The sequence below is a fragment of the Pleurodeles waltl genome, chromosome 3_1 (assembly GCF_031143425.1).
Source record: "Pleurodeles waltl isolate 20211129_DDA chromosome 3_1, aPleWal1.hap1.20221129, whole genome shotgun sequence".
Classification (NCBI taxonomy): Eukaryota; Metazoa; Chordata; class Amphibia; order Caudata; family Salamandridae; genus Pleurodeles; species Pleurodeles waltl.
Genome location: NC_090440.1, coordinates 1340954757 through 1340976324, shown reverse-complemented (window position 1 = coordinate 1340976324; position 21568 = coordinate 1340954757). Strand labels below are relative to the sequence as shown.

General features: G+C 44.5%; 1 protein-coding gene across 2 annotated transcripts in view; it reads right to left on the bottom strand.

Annotated features, from left to right (window-relative positions):
* KMT2A (lysine methyltransferase 2A) overlaps positions 1-21568 on the bottom strand; it is a 1244888-nt gene that overhangs the window by 1035381 nt on the left and 187939 nt on the right. For both annotated transcript variants that reach the window (XM_069224744.1, XM_069224745.1), the window contains exon 4: positions 87-264. In XM_069224744.1, coding sequence (XP_069080845.1) covers positions 87-264 — 178 coding nt within the window. The remainder of the gene's footprint in view (positions 1-86; positions 265-21568) is intronic.

Sequence of the window (21568 nt, the reverse complement as noted above, 5' to 3'; positions counted from 1 at the left end):
AAAATAAAGCACCTTTGTAGAGGGATGAAGCAGCAACAAACTGATGTTCATAAAGGTTACTGATCAAAGCAATCATTTTAACTCACCATCATTGCCCATGGAAGACAATATTTTTTCCCTCTCTTCCCAAGGTAAGGCACTCAAAGTGGGCATGTCATCAGGAAACACAGCTCGCTTGCGACCCAGAGCTACAGCTGCTCGCCTGCAGACATGTTTGATACGGGGACCTCGTATGGAAGTCTCAGAGGAATCACTTTCTTGACTCTGGAAAAGCAAGAAGTACAGTTATTGAGTGAAGACATCACTTCTACTGATTCAGAAATTGCTCACACTGTACACAGCAAAGTCCACCTCTCACTTAGTGTGGCTAACACATTATTCCTATATAAACAGATAAAAAAATACTTGCATTTAACACCTATTTTTTAAATTCATAATCAGCGATAATCCGACCCACACTTACAACCGCAGAATATTTTTTAAGATAAAGACTTTCCACATAAAGCAAAACCAGGATGCCTGTATAAAGGAAATATTTGTGTTCAGTTTTTCGTCTTTAAGCAAATATGGTATAAAAATAATTAAACTTCAATGTGAAATTGAATGGGTTTAGAAATAAGAAGCAGCTTTGATGCGCAATACCCAACAGGACATTTTATGGATTTGACACCCTTGACAGAGACCATTTGCTAGAGGTAAGTACCATGGTTCTCTAACAAGGGATCTTCATTAACTGAACAAAACAAGATGACTCATTTTGCAAAGAATGGAAGCGAAAGAGGCTTATCTATCTGGCTACAACATTAGAATTGGTCATATATGCAGAAGGCTAAAGCAATTTTAAGCTATACTTGTAGGCGTCAACAAGATAGATAAGTGTCCAATGGCTTCTTGAACACTTTTCCTAGTGCACAATGATTTCCCTTTAGAAAAAAAAAAGGGAAGAAAAACTTGCCTTCCAACCAATAAGAAATATGATGGTGTGAAACTACATTGTAGTATTTTAAACCCTTACTGGTGTGTGGAATCCACAATAACTGGAGAACCTAAACCTAGATTGTTCAAGAACTCTGACGTACACGCAAAAGCTTCTTTGGATTTGTCATCTTATCCTTCGCAGTAGATGGAATCCTTTAGTCACATTTGGAAGAAGGGACTCGAGTTCTGGACTAAAAGATTGTATCAAGAGGAAAGCGACTAAGCAGCGAGAAATACAGTAAAACTACAACAAACGCATGTATATAGATGTTTAGGTAACAATGTAAATTCTGAAAAAAGTAGAGATAAGTTTCCAAAGGAAAACTTTGGACTGTTTCATTTAACAAAATGATCCAATAAGAGAGAATGCCAGGGATGGCAGATGCAAGAAACAAGACAATTAGCATGGAACTGGATATCAATGCTGCATTTGGCGGAGGAAAAAGCTTTTTTTATTGGGGAAAAAACAAAGCACCCTATAAATTGGCAGTTGAATGACAAGTCCACCCATACAAATATTTTCATGTATCCATGCCTGTAGCCATCATACACATATCAACATATGCATATAAATATAACCATGTAACTAAGTCTTGTTCTTCCATACATGGTGGTGAACTAAGCCACAAGGGTGAAGGAAAAGATTTCTGCAAATGTCACCAGAACCACAAGATGGTAAGTTAGTACCACAGTACATGTTCCAAGTTATCCATTTGCAAGTAGCATTAAATTATGTGATTATTTTGGGCAGGCAGTTTGAAACAAGTTTTTCTTTTTCAAATAAATAATTGTTTTTTTAAAAACACCAAGTGAAATACTACAATCAGTTGCCTGCAGAAGAAAAGTTCAGAATAAAAATTATGTGCCTGAGAACGTAGGGTTTTGAAAAAGAAAAACCTTGCTATCCTGAAAAAATAAATAAAATAAGTTTTGCTTGTAAAAGGAAGAGGTTGTTGACGATAAATTGAACTGAAGTGGTATGATTCCATCTTTCATGAACAGAATGTTGACTAAGAGGTGGACAACAATGGTCCTGTTGTACTGAGATCTTTGGAATGGAGCTGTCATTATGATGTTGAAACCCTGATTTCACAGGGAATTTTTGATTTTTTTTCTCTTAAAATGAATGCAGACACATTTTTGTTCATCACGGTCGTGTGATCACAGGACACTAAAAGTGTTTAAAAAACGTTTAGAAGTCCTATTAATAACAGTTAAAATGAAGTTATGTTCACTAAGTATAAATCAAAACCAATCCACTCTCCCACACCCCACAAAAAAAGAGGACTCGGTTTAACTGAAAACTGGGAACCATAGAACAGTAAAAACAAGGGTGCAACTGCTCCGACCAAGCGACAAATCAAGATCCCTGAAAGAATAACAGCAAAAACCATGGAACGCTGCTGCTCAGGGTGAGACCGAAAGGGGCACAGACAACAAGGACGCATCTTACAGTAATCTGACTCCAAGACAACGGCCAACTGCAACAGGTGGTGATGACGTAGGGCACTAACCAGCCAAACAACAAGCAGGCCACACTGTCCATAGCAGCTCTTGCTGATGATGCCAAGAGGACAAACAAAGAAACATGGAAAAGACAAGCTAAAGCAGATCGTTGGAGATAAAGGCACCCAAAGAAAAGAAGTGGACACTTCAACACCAGATGGTGAGTTGAACCAGGGTTACGAGCAAACCAGACGTCTTTAAAACAGCCAAATAGGACCCAGAAAGGCAAGAGCCTTCACCACCACAGTAGGAGGGGGGGGGGGGAGGGAACACCTCGCAGTCCAAAATGAAAACTCCATAGTGAACTAAAAAACAGTTACATCAACAACACGCGTTTAATATGGCGTCTGTGGACCCACAGCCAACAGCAAAAACCACCGGGCCAAGTAGAGAGGTAGAATAGCAAACAGGAAACACGCTATCCACTCAACCAATACAGCCTGGCAAGTGAAGCCCGAAGTAAAGAGAAGGAAATAGTAAAGTGGGAGGGGGAATCTGAACTAGACAGAGCTCACCCCACAAACCAGTGCCCACTGTAGACCGCCCATCTCATGCACCGAAGAAGTAAGAAACATCAAAGAACAAAACCAAAAGGGCAGCCAGAGTTCCGCGGGGAGATCAAAGTAGCACAAACAGGAAAAGTGATTCAAGGATACCAATGAAACCATGGTCCTGTGGACAGAGTCTGCCAATTCAAGGCCAGATTGGAAAAGCTGCATGTAGGTTCCACACCCATCACGTAATACCTCCATAAAGTACCAATGATTATCTGAAAGAAGTGGAACCACCATATTTGCCATCTCCTAAAGTGTTTAGGAGCACTCCGCATTATAGGAATGGGGGTAGCCCCACCATCGACAAAATAAATGCTCCCCAATGCTTCTTCAACCAGCAAAGGTGAGGAGGTAGGAGCAAGGATGTGCCGTCAGTCACAGGGACCAAAGGAAGAGGCCACGCCAGGTCTTCAATTATTGGTCAAGACAATAAAAGGCTTACTCATCCTCAACAGCGCAGTAACAGCGTGCAATGTGTGCAGGAGAGGCAGGCTTATCCCAGACCACGCAAACACGGAATTTGAGCACTTCTAAGAAGGGTAGGAGGGTTTCCAGTTAAAGTAAAATAAGGCAATAGGATTTCTGTCAACAAGTCCAACTCTATCTCCACCACAGGTAAGGGTAATTTCAAGACCAAAATCACCTTAAACAAGATAGACATGAAGGATAGGAAGTCCTCCGAATGGACTTCTCATGACCAATCTAGGCTGCAGTTGCATTCAGAGACCAAATCACTGGCAGAATAGAATTCAATGCATAACTCCTTCCAAAAGATTGGCCTTTCACCTTCTCAACATAGTCACTGTAACATGACACCGGTAAGGACAATGCCGTGAAGGTGGTACAGGTGTTCAAAGTACATCTGGAATCTTGGAATTCAGGCTGCACACATAGAAGAGCCTCATCGGCCACACAAATCCTGACTGAATGATGGTGTCATTCAAAAAGGTTTGTTAGCACCAAGGACAAAGAGAAACAGAAGGTACTGAGGAGTACAAAATCATCCTACCAACGATGCCGGAGTGGAAGCCAAAGAAACAGACTAGGCAGCAGAACCTAATAAGTCCACATCAAATCGACATGAACAAGACCAGCGAGGTTGTCTGAAAAGGAATTACCAGGAGGGGCCGACAGATCTGAAGGTGCCTTGGCACTTAGTTTTGCACCAGAGGGAGCCAAAGAACAGTGGAAAGGCTTCATCTGAGCAGAATCAGCACCAGGCACTGAGAACGCCTAAAGGGCATGTGTTAGCACCAGGCAGAGGGTCAGAATAAAGCTGGGCACCATGCCAATGAGCAGCTGGACTGGAGTAGTGTGAGGAGGACACTAAGGCCAAAGTTGTGGAAAATTACCGAAATTAGGGGTAGAGGGGGGAACACCCCTCATGTTGAGGGAGGCAACTTGTAACCCCCAACACAGAGTCATCTCAGACTCACACTAAGAGATGGACTGGGAGTGGGAATCTGAAGGCAGTAGCCCCACAGGCCTGGGCAGTTCCCTCAAAGACATTCAACGCTCACCAGAGGAAGATGAAGAGGAATATGAGGTAAAGCTTGGACGTCTGGGATAAGGGTAGACGCAAACCCAATGGCTAAACTCCGAGCACTGCAACTGGTTGAACAGAAAAATCAAGGACAGCACACTGGATCCAAATCGAAGGATCTTGCATGTGGGTGATGGGGGGCGGGGGGGAATGTTAGACTAACATCAGAAGGATTTAAGTTATATGGCTCAGTGATATGGCATCTGCTGCAGCAGTGAGAATCAGGACTGAGGCATGTGTTTTCCTGTTTTTAACTACAGAGATAAATCCATGCATTTAACAAATATACATGCTCAAGGATGCACAAAACACTCTACGTGAAACACTCACCCAACACACACACAATCCATGCACTACAGATGCCACATTATTATCTACACTCTTGAAAGGCATCCACATTCCTGCACTCCCAATGCTATATACACTTAGACTGATGTATATCCCCAGCACATGACTGATACACACAAGCCACAACTCATGAGACACCTGTGATTCTACAGATATTTACACTGATAACACTCTCCTTACATATTTTGAACAGACACTCCTTTATCTCTGAACGTGTTTCACAGAAAACTTCTGAATCCTAAGAAAATTGTTACTCACCTGTGGGAGCAAACTTGTAGCTTGAAATATTTTCTGCATTCACATACTGGGCATTATTCTGGCATATAGTTACTGGGTCTAGAATTTTCTTCTCTCTAGTCTTATTTCCCTTGGGAACCAATGCCCACCTCCTGGTGGTAGTCCATCCTTACCATTCCCTTTTGGTGACTTCAGTTAATCCTTAGCATTCTTGTTTCTACTGTATTTAATCTCCCATGCCTTGTCTCTCAATCACCTAATTTGTGGGGAGATGGAAGGGTCGTAAGTGAATCCAGAAAATTATTTCTAGATTCCACTGCTGTGTATTGATTTTGTAGCAGTATTGCCCCTCCTGGTTTGAAATGAGTTATTATTTGCAGACAGATGTTTTACTACTTACTCTCTAGCACTTTCTGTTAGCTAAAATGTCCACACAATAGTGCTTTGTTAAGGAAAGTATTGGCAACTATGTCGCTGCCTTGCAGATATCATTTATAAACACATAAGAGATGATTGGCAGTACACTCCCTTCTTACTTGTTAAATGGGCTCTTTGTCTCTCTCCCTTTGCTAACCCTTCTTTATTATAGCATGTTTAAATTGATTTCACTATCCATCATGCAATGGTCCTCTAGGTTATGGGTGACCCCTTGTCTGCTGGTGCAAAGGAAATAAAGAACTGGCTCCACTTCCTCATTCTTTTTGCAGGTAATACATAACTCCCCTCCTCATGTCTGGCATGTGTAGGTCCTTTCTGCTTGCATCTATGATCGGTGGAAAAAAGTTGGTAACTGTGTAGTAAACTAATGTGAACATGTAAAAAAAAAAAAAAGTTGCGAGAAACTGCAGGTTCATCCTCATGAGCACTCTAAACTTGTATTTATATCAGTAGGCATCTTATGTTGCGAATGCCTGTAGTTAGCTAACCCTCCATAATGAAGTGAGGGCTATTAGGAAAGCTGTCTCGCGCATCGAGCACTCAAGCTAGAGTCTTATAAATAAGTTCAGAGGACTGCTTCATCGGCTGTAAGTTTAGATTCCACTTGGGTGTGGGTACTGACTTTGGTGGTGCTACCCTCTTTGCCCCCTCTAGGAATCTCTTGATGGTTGGTGTGTAGAAAAAAACCTATCTCTACACTCCCTGCAGTATACGTCACCATGGGTAATAGGTGAACCTTTAGCAATTCTTTTTTTTAATCTTTTTATTTACACATTTAGAAAGAATTACATTACAATCTCAAATGCAACAAAACAAATCATGGCATGATGACTGAACACTGAAGTGTGTGTTGTGAGTAGGTAGACAGTACACACAAATTAACTAACAATGAAATGGCAGGGGTCTCCATTATACATTTGCATCTCCACAAATCTCAATACACTTATAGACAAATGCTTAAATGTGACCTGCAACGACAACCTGTTGATTGTTGTGGTAGCTGGTGAAGCAGCCCCTAAGTTAGGAAGGGTGTATTTCTTAGTCAGGATTCAGGTTTGACAGATGAGAGCGCAGAGGGGCCCAAAAGTCTTGTGGTCTGGCAGTTGGCTGCAAAATTTAAAACATTTACATCCTGGTGAGTCAGGTACCTAAGGAAAATAGTGTCCCTTGCCCTACTGTCTAAGAGACCTAAGATGATCCTAGATGGCTCTAGGTGAAAACCTGCCCTTTCTGCACTGTTAACAGGTCCTGAGAAAGTTGCAGCCTCATCACCCTTATATAAGCCATCTTCACCAGGACTGAAAACCCTATCTGTCTTGCCTAGATTATTAATAATGGGATTTGGGTATATGCATAAGCAGATTTCCCTGATCAATCTATAAAGCATTCCCCTGGGACAGGTGGCATTGGTATCTGTACGCAAAGATTTGGTATTTTGCATTTTCCTGTGTTACAAATGGGTCAATTTCAGGTATGCTCAATTCCTGAAAGGTCATTTCCACCAAATCTTGCTTTAGCTCCCATTCAAGCCTGTTTAGTCTGTCAGCTTCTAGTTTTTTATAAACCCGGCAGGTGTATAGCTAGTGGGGTTATGTTTCTCTGAAAGCCCCATTTTCAAATGTCCTGGGCCAGCTTGGATAGCGCATGTGACCATGTTCTTCTGTCTGTTGAAGCAAAGCCTTGTGGTTGTGTGGTCTGTGTATTTACACAGTTTCCCTCTCACCTGGGAATAAAAGGGTTTTACTGCTAAAAAGACTGTTTTCAGATTCAACACAGTTATGTGTTTTATCGCCTCCACTGGACTCCACAAAATCCTAACGTTCAGGTTTCCCATGTGGGCTCCCAACTTAATGTGGAATGTATCTGCGGCGAAGGTCACAGAGGTAGTTTGTTTTTTGAAGACTGTGCCAACAGTAATCTTCTCTGTGTATTTGATGACTGAATTGCCTTCTGCATATTCCCAAACACTAGATCACTCAACTTCTGCTTTTTACCACTGCAAATGGAGCCACTCTTGGACTGGTCTCTTTCTTAAAGTATTTTTATTGAGCTTTTCATGATAAGCAGCAATAGGGACGGTACGCTGTCTGCAATATACAGGTCAACAAAATTGCAAACATAATCTAACAACCAGGCCTGCAAAGTGATAGAGGACTTAATATCCGTCCACAGGCTTCAATACAATCGTTGCAACATTGCACAGCAAGCCGGAAGGTAGGACTCTTAACATGTACTAAACGGACCAAAATATAGTGAATAAAGAATAACTAAGGGGCTGATGTAGATCTCGGCAGAGAGGTTACTCTGTCGCCACAATGACTGATATCTATTCTGCCAAAATCGAAATACCACAGAAAACAATAGTATTTAGATTTCGGTGGACGGGATATCCGTCACCGTTGCGACGGAGTAACCCCTCAGCTGAGATCAAAATCAGGCCCCAAGTCATTCCATACAGGATCAAAACGTATGATTAAGAACTAGATCCATTGTGAGCATTAATTAAGGAATTTGAACACTGTGCAGCTACCCAAGGGCGTGCAGGAGGACAGTGCCCGAAGGCTGAACTTAATGGGCGCTAAGCAAACCTTTATCAAAAGGTTTCTTCACAAGCATGAGGATGTAGAAAGATGGGAGGTGAAATGTGTACTGGCATTATTCAAACAAGAATAAGAACATAACTGGGGAGACCATTCACAGTCGGCAGATTAGACTCTGTGTAAGTGACTGTCGAGGGTTCAAAGTGGCACAGTGCTGCCTTTCACAAACCCACCATGCAGCTCAAGCAGCATTTAAGCCCAGCAGCCCCCTATGGGAAGGCCTGGACCTTATCCCCATGTAGTTCTCTACTCTCAGCCTCTGCCCACCTCAATATGGCTCTCTGCCACTGCGGTAACGTAGGAGACAATTCCTTTTCCTTTTCAAAGATATGGGTTGCTTAACCAGCAGGAGAGTCCCGTCCCAGAATTTGGATTCCAGCCGTCCAAGTTATAGACAGTTTGAAAAGACCTGCAGTTTGCGCTCAACTAGTACAGGACAGGTTATTCCAGTAATCTCGTGTGAGTGTTTCACCTCATGCCAGAATCTGGAGAGGTATGTGTAGCTCTAACACGTGTAATTGGTCAGCCTCAGGAACGCGGCACCTGGGGCATTCAGAGCTTGCTTCAGGAAACCATTTCTTTAGCAATTTGGTGATTAACTACATTCTGTGAAAAACAGTAAACTGAAAATATTTATAACATGAGATCCGGAAAGTTTATGAAAGTATTCTGCAAATTTAGCCCACTCAGAATCATGAAAGGCTCTATTCATGTTGAACTCTCAAGCATCCCATGTTGCTGAGCGATCAGCACCAGCATGGTCCAGTATGCCACTGTAGAGGCAAGTAATTACATGCCCCGCAGATCCCATGGTGTATAGTGACTATACAGTGAATGATCAGGGATCTCAGAGTCTGTGATGGCACATTATGACCAGAGAGCTGATATCAGCTGCATGTAAGCTAGGATATAACCCTCTGAAGGCCATGGATCTCTATGAGTGATGTGAACGGGATCAGTGAACACTCCTTGAAGAGTTTGCCCCATATAAATAAACCCAAATCCTTCTACATAGCAAAGGTGGCCCTAGTAATGCCCTACCCAGTGTCAGGGACGGATACAAACACTTGGGCTGGCCTTCAGTGAACACTGGAATGGGGAATTAATGGATTGCATGAGGCAAATTTCTCATTACCTTCATAACAGTCCTCATTGTCAGAGGTTGCCCTTTCTGGTAATGCCAGGACCTTCTTGGTTATTGAAAATGCTTTGGCCTACCACAAATTTGGCTTCTACCCAAGAATGTCTTTTCTTACTCTGGGACTGGAGAGGATTTCTCTAGGTTCAATGAAAAGCCCTGTCTGAGCAGAACTTGCACTAGTCTGCATGCTTCTTTGACATTTCGTGAGCGAGTATGCCTTTGCCAGCCAATCGCCTACGTAGAGGGTACACATATAGGCTGCGCCTTTTCAAATGTGCTGCCACCACTGCAAGAAATTTTGTAAAGACTATGGGTGCCAACTTTATCCAGAACAGCAGTAACCTGGATTAATACTGTACCTTGTTCACAACTTAGAGAAATGTGTTATGCCTGTTGTTCATTGTCATATGCAGCCAGGCGACCCAGAGTTCTTTAGTCGCTATGCACTCTCCTATTCTCAGGCATGGGATGACCTACTGCAGTGTGGAAATCTTGAATTCTGGGATTTTGGAAACTTGTTCAAGAAAAGGAAGCCCAGAATAAGTTAGAGTCTTTGTTCCAGTTTTGGAACCACTGGGGTGATTTTTCTTTGGCACCTTTCTATTGCTTGTTTTAGCAGGAGTTCCCCACCTGCATGAGCCCGAGTTGTTCTTTAGTGTGAGATCTCAGTCTAGGCCATATCGTCTGTAGCTTTTGGAACAGTTCTATTCAGTAACCATGTCCTATGATGTTTGATGTCCATTTGTATGAGGTTACTGCACACCACTCCTGGAGGAGTCATCCTATCCAGTCATGTGATGGGGGCTCTGCATCTAGATGTCACTTGGACGTGGACACGGACCCTTTTAAGGTCTTGTCCTCTCCCTTGACCGTACCTCGAAAGGCAGTCATGTAGTAAATGTTGATAGTGGGGTGTAAGGATGGAAGCTTCCTCTTTTCTGGCTCTCCAAACTGGTGCAGACCTTTTTCTAATAGGCCACCAAAAATGTAACACTCCCTATCTCCTTCACTGTGGCACTGTTCTTTTTGATTTCTTGGAGTGTATCATCTACTGCTCAGTTAAAGATATGTCCCATTCTGAAAGGCATTGTTATGACTCAAGTCTGCACCTCCTGCTTGAATCTTGATACTCGCAGCTAAGCATGTCTTCTCAGGGTGGTTGTCCATACATATCCAACTGCTTGCTGTAACCGTTGCATCCAGCACTGATTTTAGACATATCCGCTGCATTCAGTTTTGATTTTAGACAGGTGTTGGCTCTAGTTTTGCACTCTTGTTACAACATTTTTGCTTATTTCTTGATTTGATCGAGAAAGTACTGCATCAGTTCCTCAATTTCTTCCCAATGATTATGGCTGTAGCGATTCAGAAGTGCCTTTGAGTTCGCTTTTCTTCACTGGGTGCCGAGCACACTCGATCTTATGCATTAGGTCTCATCCTCTCTGGGTCACAATAATGGAGTCTGCAACCGCATTAGCCATAATGAATGTGGGGCTTTTGAGTCGAAAAACTTGAGTTCAGTCTGTTTCTGTGGTGATACATCAGTGAGCTTTCGTGTTCCTCTTCCCTTAGCGCCTCCTTTGGAGGTTCTTCCTTCCAGAGTTTAACTACGCTCCCCATGACATCAGACTCTTTTCTTTGTTTCCTACTTCTTTGTGGTTTTTCAGACCAGGGTTCCTGAAGAAGGGCTGCTTCTGCTTCATTGCATATCACACCCACCTCCATTTCTCTCTGATCTTTAGTTTATTGAGTAAACCTCAGCACACATTTTGCAGCCTAGAGGCACTGTGGTCCTTCGGTAGGCAGAATTGCAGACCTCATGACTTTCATCGCGCAGAACCTAAATGTGGTGTTCTCCTTTCACCTTAATGACCAACACCCCAAATGCACAATCCCTAACAACAGGATGATTTACACAAGGTCCAACTGTTGGAAATGTTGGTTTTCTTCGGTGTCTTCACCCTTTTGACAGTCCTTGTACATTCAGTCTAGGTTTACCAGTTATCCAGTTGTTTGCTGTGTGTTCAGTCTGTGCTTCCTCCTTGACGCTACTTAAAATATCCTGAAGCAGAGACCTTTACTTTCTGACCCAATGGTGGAAAAAAGCATACTGAAGGTGGCTACCACGCACAGGGGCTTCTAGGACTTACATCACATGAGGATGAACATACCAACAAATGGAGGCCAACAACACCCAGGAAGAAAAAAATGATTAGAGAAGACAATTTCTGGCCCAAACGATAGATGGTGGAATAATGCACAGTTAATGAATCAAGAGAAGAATAATGCCAAAGATATCTCTATGCAGTCAAGCAGATATACTCTCAGACTAACATACAAGCCCAAAAACACAATGGATACAAAACCTCCACAACACCCAATACATTCCACATGGTACAAATGTCCTTGCAATGAACAGATGACATACACTCCACCCTCCTGACTCCATACGCCCGACTGTACACACATGCACTTCACAGAAGTGTCACATTTCTTTAAACTTAAACATTTTAAGAAAGATACACATTTAAAAAAAAAAAGTCGACATTCAATAAGGTTTACTAAAATGTTCACAGTGCCTTTTTTACAAAAATTTAACTCAGGAGACTGAGGAGTTAAAGTGCTGACTTCACCCCGCTGTAAGCCAATCTTAACTCCCACCCTCAGCATACACTACACAAGACAAAGCAGTTAAACCATACGCGATTACATCCACTATCCTAGAACAGTTAACACAACATAATACAGCCATTCTTCATAACTCCATACCACATAAACAGGTCCACAAAGACACTAGTATAATACCAAACATTTGTAAACAAACATCAGCAAAGCCGCATTCATAACTAATGCCAACATGTCCCTCACAAATCCAAACAACCGTCATAGTACAACAACACACAGATGATCATTCATAAATACACCCAGAATTTACCAAGGCTCTACAGGGTCTCAACCAAATAATAAACATCATACAGCACTTTACACCATACACTTGTATGTATTAACCACTGTATGGCCAAACAATCTCCAGTATACTCGCACACAGCACATTTATGACAATCCCTACCATCATTCATGAACACTATCAAATGCTCACACATCCCCATTATGAACCTAGATGTTACCATCCTATGCAAACACACCAATAAGCAATCACTCATACAGCCAACATTTGCAAAAGCGATACGAGGTGAACAAAGGAACAGAATGAATGGAGGGGGCAATGTCTTGAAGCGAACAACATAGCACATTCAAACTATCAGGAGAATCCAATAATCTTTTGCAATCCATTGCCAGAACTTGGTATAGAGAGACACCCTTCCCTCATAGGCAGAAGTGGTCCTTCAACGATGGGTTAAAGTCGCTTAGCGGGGGTGCCGGGGAAGAGGAGTACGACCACTCCTACCAATATTTCTGAAAATGTTAGCACTGCATAGGCTGCCAGGACTGGCATCTTCAAAAGGACATGCCCCATGGGTAACTTCTGAATTTACAGTACCAGTTGATGAAACTGACGCAACACAAAAAAGATGATGGACAGAATGCTGAACATTGTCAAGCACTCACCCCCAGTCACAGATCTGGGTTAAATCCATTGTTTTTTCTTTTTGGCTCACCATGTCACCCTAGACTGGACCCAGCAATATGCATATCAGTCTTGACGCTGCTCCCTATGGGAACAGTTCAGACCGAACTGCCAAGCCAGGTCCTCTCTGGACCAGAAACAAGAATCCTGGGTCAGCTTTCAGGGTATCCCCACTCACCAGCCAGGCTAGCTTGAATTCAGTGGCACAGTGAGCACAGGACCCACGTCTGGGAATAACCTTCCCACTGAGGGCAGCTGTAGCAACACAAAAATATGATGGACGGAATGCTAAGCATTGTCAAACACTCACACCCCAGTCACAGATCTGGGTTAAACTGACGTGCCAGGGATACAGGACCAAAGATCGGGCTGATATCTTTCTTTAAAGAGCTCAATAGACAACTCAGACTTCTCACCAAAAAATACAATGCTGTCATATGGGGATGCCTGAACGTCATCTGAAATACCCGTAGAATACATCCAGGCATAGTGATCGGTAGCGATGGAAGAGAACATAGATTTATCTACCAAATACAGGCTGGACCAGACAACTTGTTTCACTGTGTCTAGTCCATCACAGGCTCCCTCCACAAAGTGATCACAGAGGTGAGCTGTAAAACTGTGGTTCACAAGCTGTGCCATCTCACTCAATGAATGAGAGTAAATGGTCAGAAGAGAAGTTGCATTAGTAGATTACAAGGCAACGCTGCTACTGGAGAATACAACCTTCCCCCACAACTTTGATTTTCTTAAATAACTTTTCCAGAAGAGTACAAGGGCAGCAATTAGATTTCTGTTTGGGCAAAGTAGAACTCTGAATCATGAGGGTCTCTCGAGGAGAAGTCATCAATTTTGTGTGTGAATAAGTAGGACAACGGCAGTGTGCAACCTGACATTTCACAGCTAGCACAAAAACTGGCTTGTCCCAAGCCATGCAAATGGGGTCTAGTAGGACCATAGTGAATAGAAGGAATGGTCTTCATCACAGATTAGGTGGCTGAAGAAACTCAGTGAAATGATTAGCCATATTTTCCTCCACTCGCAGCAGCAATTCTGAGACTTCTTGCGCTTTACGCAGAACCAAGGTAAATTGAGTTATTTTGCTTTCCAAAGGCCTTGCAGGGCACTACGAATCCGCCTACAGAAAGCTGTCTAGTCATACTGGAGGTCAAATAGTCTCCTGTCTCAGTACTGATAGGAGGGAGAAGGGGACCCACTTCACTGCTATCATCATTACCATGGTTCACTGTATCTTGCACCTTAAGAATATTACTCAGAGCAAACGATGTCACCAAGTCAGCCATAGTACTCATTACAGGGCAGGGGTTTATAAGACATTTTCAAGAATCGTTGTACATTGGCTCTGTATCGAACTACAATGGCCTTAACCTTCAAAAAGCTTGTTGTGTGACAGATAACAAATTTGAATATACCAGTGTCCATGGATAGCCTGGTGGGAAAGAAGCAGGGAAACTGGGTCGAACAGTGCCTTAGAAGGAGCTACCAGTGATGGGCACTGGAGTCCCCAAAGAACTCTTGGAGCCTGCAGGTGCAGCAGAGACGAAATCTTTTCTGAAAAACACATGCATTGGCTGGCAAAAAGCTTCAATTGGTGTGGGGGTCAATGCCAAGTGCTACAAATGCCCAATGCATCTCCCCGGACTCGGAGTGGTGAATCAGCCACCACACTGGGCCTGAATCCTAGTCCTAAGTCACTTTCACCAGGTCTAGCACAGAGATTGACGCCAAGGCAGGGATGGGGAGAGGGACCCCTGAACTGAGATCAGATGACAAACCGCCTACAACAAGATAAGATGCTGAAAAGTTCAAGGATTCATTCTAGTCCTCCATCAGGACCTTTCCTTGGACAATCCCTCCCTGGAGTACATTCTGGTAGGTGAGTCACAGCAATTATTGTTGTGCACTCTGGAAAAGGAATGGCATCGCTAATCAGAAGGTGCAGCCTCACGCTTCTTGATGGCCTTATCATGCAAGCAAGCATGTTTGTTGCACGATCTGGAGTTGCACTAAAGCCTAAGACACCGTAAGCAGACATCATACAAATCAGAGAACTGCAGCATTTGCTTGCCACAAGACTGCCAACTTTGAACCTTGACAGCTTTGCTGGAGAAAATACAACAAGGCTGGACTTATAATTTCTTTTGTTAGAATTTTTTTGAGGAGAGCTATTCCAGATTCGCATCCCAGAGATCAGAAAACAGTAACGAATATCTGCACTGGGTTGGAGTCTTGTGTACCTGTTTGACAAAGTGTCAGGGGGGATACATGTAGGCAAGAAAGAGCCTTGGTGACATCTTACAAAAGGAGTAACCGCTGTTCCTTAGAGAAGTGTGTCAGAGAGAACACGAGGAGCATAATTAATTGGCCAAGAAGAAGTAACACCACTTTCAGAAGAAACTAAGCATGACTCCATAGCATGAAGTAGTCAGGGAAGATAAGTGGTAGAAGTCAGTTGAATAGGAAATACCTGAAACTATGACACAACATACAAACATGATGGTAATGGCAAACCATTCTTGAGATCCAAAATCTCTGTTTGAATCTGTGCAAAGTTTCAAACATCGCACACAAATTGTGAAGGTCCCACAGTGGCATAATAAAAGCAGCAAGGGAAAACAATATTAAAGCTCTTAAGAAACATCAAAACAGGTGAAATGTTCGCCTAAAAGGTGCATAATTAACCTTTTACTGTGAACAAAACAAAGCCTTCTAAAGGCAGAGAAAAAAATACAAACATTAGACAGTTCGGCCTTAAGAAGAACGACCGGTCAGTCTGCAAGGAACTTGACCAGCAACCAGAGCAAATGCACTTTCTTGCTGTTCTTTACCAATCCACTATCATATCCCTTGTCTAAGAAGAAGGTCAAAGCCACTCAACTCCAAGCATGGATATGGAGGTTCAGGTGCAAGACACTGTCCTAATATTAAGGCAGCTGGTTCTCCCAAAGAGGCAGCTGAAGTGGAGGGTGGATGTTCAGATGCAGCAAGTCCCAGGGTAACAAACTGTTCAAGCCCAATCCAGGGCTACCAAGAGGAGATGGGCAGAGTCCCTCCCGACCTCCTTCAGAAACGATTGGCTCCGTGTCAGTTGGCAGCGTCCACGCTGGATATGATGCCACAGGTCCTATATCAACGCCACCCAGGTGCGCTGACAACAATTTATTTTCATGACTTTCCACGCCAGAAGCGCAAAACTAGGAAGAACGCGGATCACTTATGAGTCAAAACTAGGGCCCTGAAAGGGAGTCCCTGTCCCTAGAGATCAGTTCACAGAACAGGGAGGGTGGGAGGCTCTGTAAGGTATCTGAATCTAGATATTGTCTCTCCCAGATAAGGTGTTACCGAAGGGAAGTTACTTGTCCATCTGATAGAGTCATCTAGTTGCAGATTCCTTCCCTCTGAATAGATAGCGAAGCAATACCATCACCGGAGGTGGGTCTACAAACTAAGATCATACTAGAAAGTCCTGCAGGACTGAACGGGCACAGTGTCCGTCCCTAAGGATCAGACTGTCTAGGCGGTAGTTTTTGGTAAACATGTGCAGAGATGCCTATGTTGCCTCCTGAAAGATGTCAAGGACTAGAACTCGGCGTGCTAACGCAGTGATGGCAGCTTTAGCTCTGGTAGAATAAGCACACAAACCCTCAGGAGGAGGTGGAGTCTCTCCTCTTCCTTAGAATGATGCGGGGGTGGGTAAAAACTAGGCAAGGTGACGGACTGGCCTACATGAAAGGGTGTGACCACTTTTGGCAAAAAGCCCTAGTGCAAAGCACCACTTTGTCAGGATAGATGGAAAGGTAGGGCGACAGATGACAATGCCTGCAGCTCACTCACCCTGCGGGCAGATGTACAGGGCCACAAGGAAGGCTGTTTTTAATGTTAGAAGCCTAAGAGGACAAATGTGAGGAGGCTCAAAAAAAGTGCACATTAGAAATGTCAGAAGCAAATACGGATCCCAGTGGGGTAAAATGAATGGGGATGGAGGAAAAATAAGGGTAAGACCCTAAAGCAACCTGTTAACAGTAGGAGACTTAAACAAAGAAGGTTGATCAGGCAACCTCAAAAATGCAGACCGAGCAGATCAATAGCATTTGCTGGGCCAGACAATGGATAAACAGGACCTCAGAGAGAGTGGCAGAGAGGGGGTCAAGAAATTTGTCTATGCATCATGCCACAAATTTTGTCCAACGACAAGGGTATACCATTTTGGTGGAGGGATGCCTGGCTGCCAAGATAACGTTATAGACTTCAGGCGGAAGGTCAAAAGCTGTCAACTGCCACTGCTGAATCGCCACGCAAGAAGGCAGACACTAGACAGATTCAGGTGGAGAGCCCTCCCCTGCTGCGACAGAAGAGTCTCACGAGGATCGATGGCCATGCTTAATCGCTCAGGATACTGGACTCTCTGTACCCAGTACTGAGACACAAGAATGACTTTGGCCCAGTCGTTTTTGATCTTCTTGAGAACTATCAGCAGAAGTGGTACGGGTGGAAAGGCGCACATGAAGCCTGAGTTCCACTTGAGACGAAAAACATTTCCAAGCGATTGCCGCCTTGGAAACTCTAATTCGCAATACTGCTGACATTGCGTGTTCTCTACAGAGGCGAACAAATCTAACCAAAGCTCTCCCCAGAGATGAAAGATAATCTGTGTCACCTCTGGATGGAGATGCCATTTGTGATTGACTAAGCACTACCGGCTGAGGTTGTCACTTTGGCGTTCAGAGAGCCCACCAGATGCTGAACCACCAGGAAAATGCACTGAGGTTCCAGCCATGTCCAGAAGTGGAGAGCCTCCTGACATAGGGTCCATGACCCCACCCTGCTCTGCATGTTGCAGTACCACATGGCGGCGGTGGTGTTGTACGTGAACACCTGCACTACCTTACCCTTGAGAGAGGAAAGAAATGCTTTCAATGCTACTCTGATCGGCCGGAGCTCCAGTAAGTTGATGTGGAGTCTGGACTCTCCTGGAGACCAGATGTCTCTGATCTCTGCCTCTCCCAGGTGGCCGCTCCATCACAGGAGTGACATCTTTACTGTCACATCTGGTTGTGGAAGGGAGAGGGATCTGACTCTAACCCAATCGCGGATCGTAGGCCACCACTACAGATCTTGTGCAGTTCCCTCCAAGATCTGGACCATGTAGTAGAGATTCGCCTAATGCTGCACCCAATAGAACTTCAGGTTCCAATGCAGAGCACACATATGCCACCAGCAGGATGCAGGAGGCTATGAGGCCCATCAGCCTCAGTCATTCTCACCGAAATCCAGGATAGCGGCTGAAACATCCGAATCATATCCTGAGTATCCTGGACTCACCATTCAGGAGGATAAGCCCAAAACACATAGTGACCCAAGCAAATGTAGGAGGTCTACTGTAGCCTGGAGGTGGGAGTCAACGGCCTGAGGCGAGCTCGCCTCCCACAACCAGTCGTCAAGGTAGGGGAAGACTTAAAAATCCCTGACCTGTGCAAATGTGCTGCGACCACCACCATCCCCTTGGTGAACAGCCCAGTTGCACTGGTAATTCCAAACGGGAGCACAGTGAATTGAAAATGCTTGTGGCCTACAAGTACCATCTGTGGGCAGGCAAGACTGGAATATGAAAATAGATGTCCTGCAAGTCCAACGCTACCATCCAGTCTCCTGGGTACATAGCAGATTGACCCTGAGCCACAGCGAGCATTTTGTACTTTCTTTCAAGAAAGAGATAGTGAGACTGAAGGTCTAAAATAGGGCAGAGGCCTTTGTCCTTTTAGGGCAGCAGAAAGTAGCGGGAGTAACGACCACAACCTACTTTGGCACAGGGACCCTCTCTACGGCTCCCTTGGCCAAGAGAGCAGTAACTTCCTCTCAGAGAAGTGCCAGGTGATCCTCTGTCATTCGATCGTAGGACAGTGGCATGGATGGAGGGGTAGTCTTAAAGGGTAGGTAGGAGCCCCTTTGGACTACTGGGGGATGGTGGTGGGCACCCTGTTCACAGGAGCCCCTGTGCTGGGTTTCAACCAGACACCCAGTAGGACATCCCTAAGAACTTCATTAAAGGGGAGCAGAGGTTCAGAGAAGAAGCCCCAGGCTGAAGCACCTCTGTCAGGAGAGGTTAGTCCTGACTGCCAATGCCACCAAAGCAGCCCAAGGCCCAGGACAGTGTCTGTTTTTCCCCATCACCACTGAACTTAAAGCGCTCTCCTCCGCAACCAAGGTGGGGCGAGCGAGCACGCTATTATCTGGTTAGGTATCCAGTCCACTGGCTTCACCCAGGTCTGTACACCAGTCCATGGGGTCTAGGAGCCGGTATCCTAAAGGGTCCAACGACCCCCCTCCCATTCCTCACTGTAACCTAACCCACAGGAATAAGGTACAGGATCCGAAAAGAGGGAACAAGGCCCCTGTCAGTGCTGGAGTTGGCGTCATATGAAGCACTTCTGGCTCTTTGTCGGAGTCGGCGATGAGGATGGGGCAGCGCCGCTAGGAGCATAGACGTCAGAACCGGTGCTGGGGAAGGTTGAGCTGGTACGACCCACACAAGTTCAGATCCATGAATGGATCCATGGGTGCCCCTCTGAGCCAAAGTTGCCAGCGTGGAACCCGAAAGAACCCCTTCCAATAAGTAGAAGCATTGCCTAATAAAACTCCTTAATTTTGGCAGCAGTCCTTCCGGCTCCCGGAAACACTGGGAGGTGCAGAGCCAGCCCAGATGCAGGCTCTGCAAATGAAGGCCTAGATTGACAATGCTCCCGCTCCCTCATCTCGTCAGGCGACTGATGAGGTGAAGTCAAATCACATTTCACTTTCTTTTACTTCTTCTTATCCCTCAACTTACCCAAATGTCCTGAAGACTTGGTGTGGGGCGATGAAGAGGGGAGGGGGGACTCCATGACCTATCCTGAGATCATGTGCTTGACTGAGACCAGGACTGAAGCGGAGCCGCGTGCCAGGCCGCCATCAGCGTTAAGGACCCCATTCCTCAAAGCCTTCTGATGATTCATGGCTCGCACTCAGAGTACAACTTCAAGTCGTGGTGGAACTCCAGACACCAAAGGCATACGAGGTGCAGATCCGTCATGGACATCGCCCAATGGCAGGACTCACAGGGCTTGAACGCGGTCTTACCCGTAGGCATCCCTCAACGCACCAGGAGTAGAAACACTTAAAAAAGCTTTGACTTCAAAAAAAAAAAAAAAAAGTCTAAAATGACTGAGGGATAGCTCCTTCTTTGGATCACCGGTGGCTGGCGTGGAAAGAAAAGAACTGACATTAGTACGTCAGAGTGGTGCCTATAAAGGACCCGCAATGTCACATCTGGCGCGGATGACACCAACAACTGACGTGGAGCCGATCAACACCACCCAACAGTGCGCAGAGGTACTACTCGAGAAAAATCTCTGAATCCAGACTGATGCCTGGGGGAAATTCTAAGGTAAGGAATCTGCAACTAGATGTCTTTATCAGACAGTAATAGTATGCAAGAGCACCCAACACCAGGAAGCCTCAGACCATTAAAGCCAGAAACGAGGCACAACCCTGAAACATTTTGCAATCATCTGAAAAATCCTGAATGTCACAGATTATACTCAAAGCTTAGGTGAAATGGTCTTCCAGCCCTCCGTGTAGAAAATAGCCTCAATAAAAGGAATCTTTTGCCACATTTGGAGATAGGATTGGGGCTCGTTGACCAGGAAGTTCATGGTAGATGACAGTTGCCTACAGGTGGTCTGAGACTAGAAGCAGGAAACCTGCCTTCAGGAACTAGTCTTCGAGGTACACGAATATGAACTGAAAATATGTACTGCAACAACCAGCAAGATCTTTGAAAAGACCAGACAGATCAACATAGCCAGAAAGGCTGAACTGGAAGTGGTCTGACCTCAACCACAAAGTGAAGGCAATTTGTGATACTGCAAGACTGACACATGTAAGCAAGTGCCCAGGGAGTCAGTCCAGGGAACCCATACAGTCTTCAGGATCCAAAGCGTGCAGAACCTTAGCAAATGTTGTCATCTTCAATTTCATGTGCTTGAGGAAGCAGTTAAAGAATATGGGGTCTAGAAGTCCACTTAGTTCTTTGTCTTTCTTGGGGATCACAATGTAACAAATGTGACAGCAGAGTCCCTTCTTTGCGACCAAAACCGTATCTATTACCTGTTTAGCTAGCAACATTATCAAATCCTTTGACAGAATTTTGGAGGGAGCCACCAACACTGGGAGGTGCATCCAGAAAGGGAAGGACATGACCAACTAAGATCATTCGATGGATCCACTGGTCCAATGTGACTGAACACCAGCAAGGCAGACAATGCTGGGTGCATCCACTTACTGACTGATTTCAATATAACATTAGAAGGCAAAAAGAGGTTTGGCAATGGTGCAAGGTGAAGAAGATGAAGAATGTTGCTGCTTTTAAAGGCATGGTCTTTTGGAACCTCCTATACTCCTGTCAACACTAAATGTCAGCATGATTTTGCAGTTCAGGCTAAGAGGACTTTTGATTGTGGTAAGTGAGATCCCTTAAACAATACTAGAAGTCCAGGAAAGACGTACCCTCTCAGGTGATTAGTCTGTTACACACTGTAGGAAGTTGGCTCTGTATGTGCTATTTCAAAGTAAGGA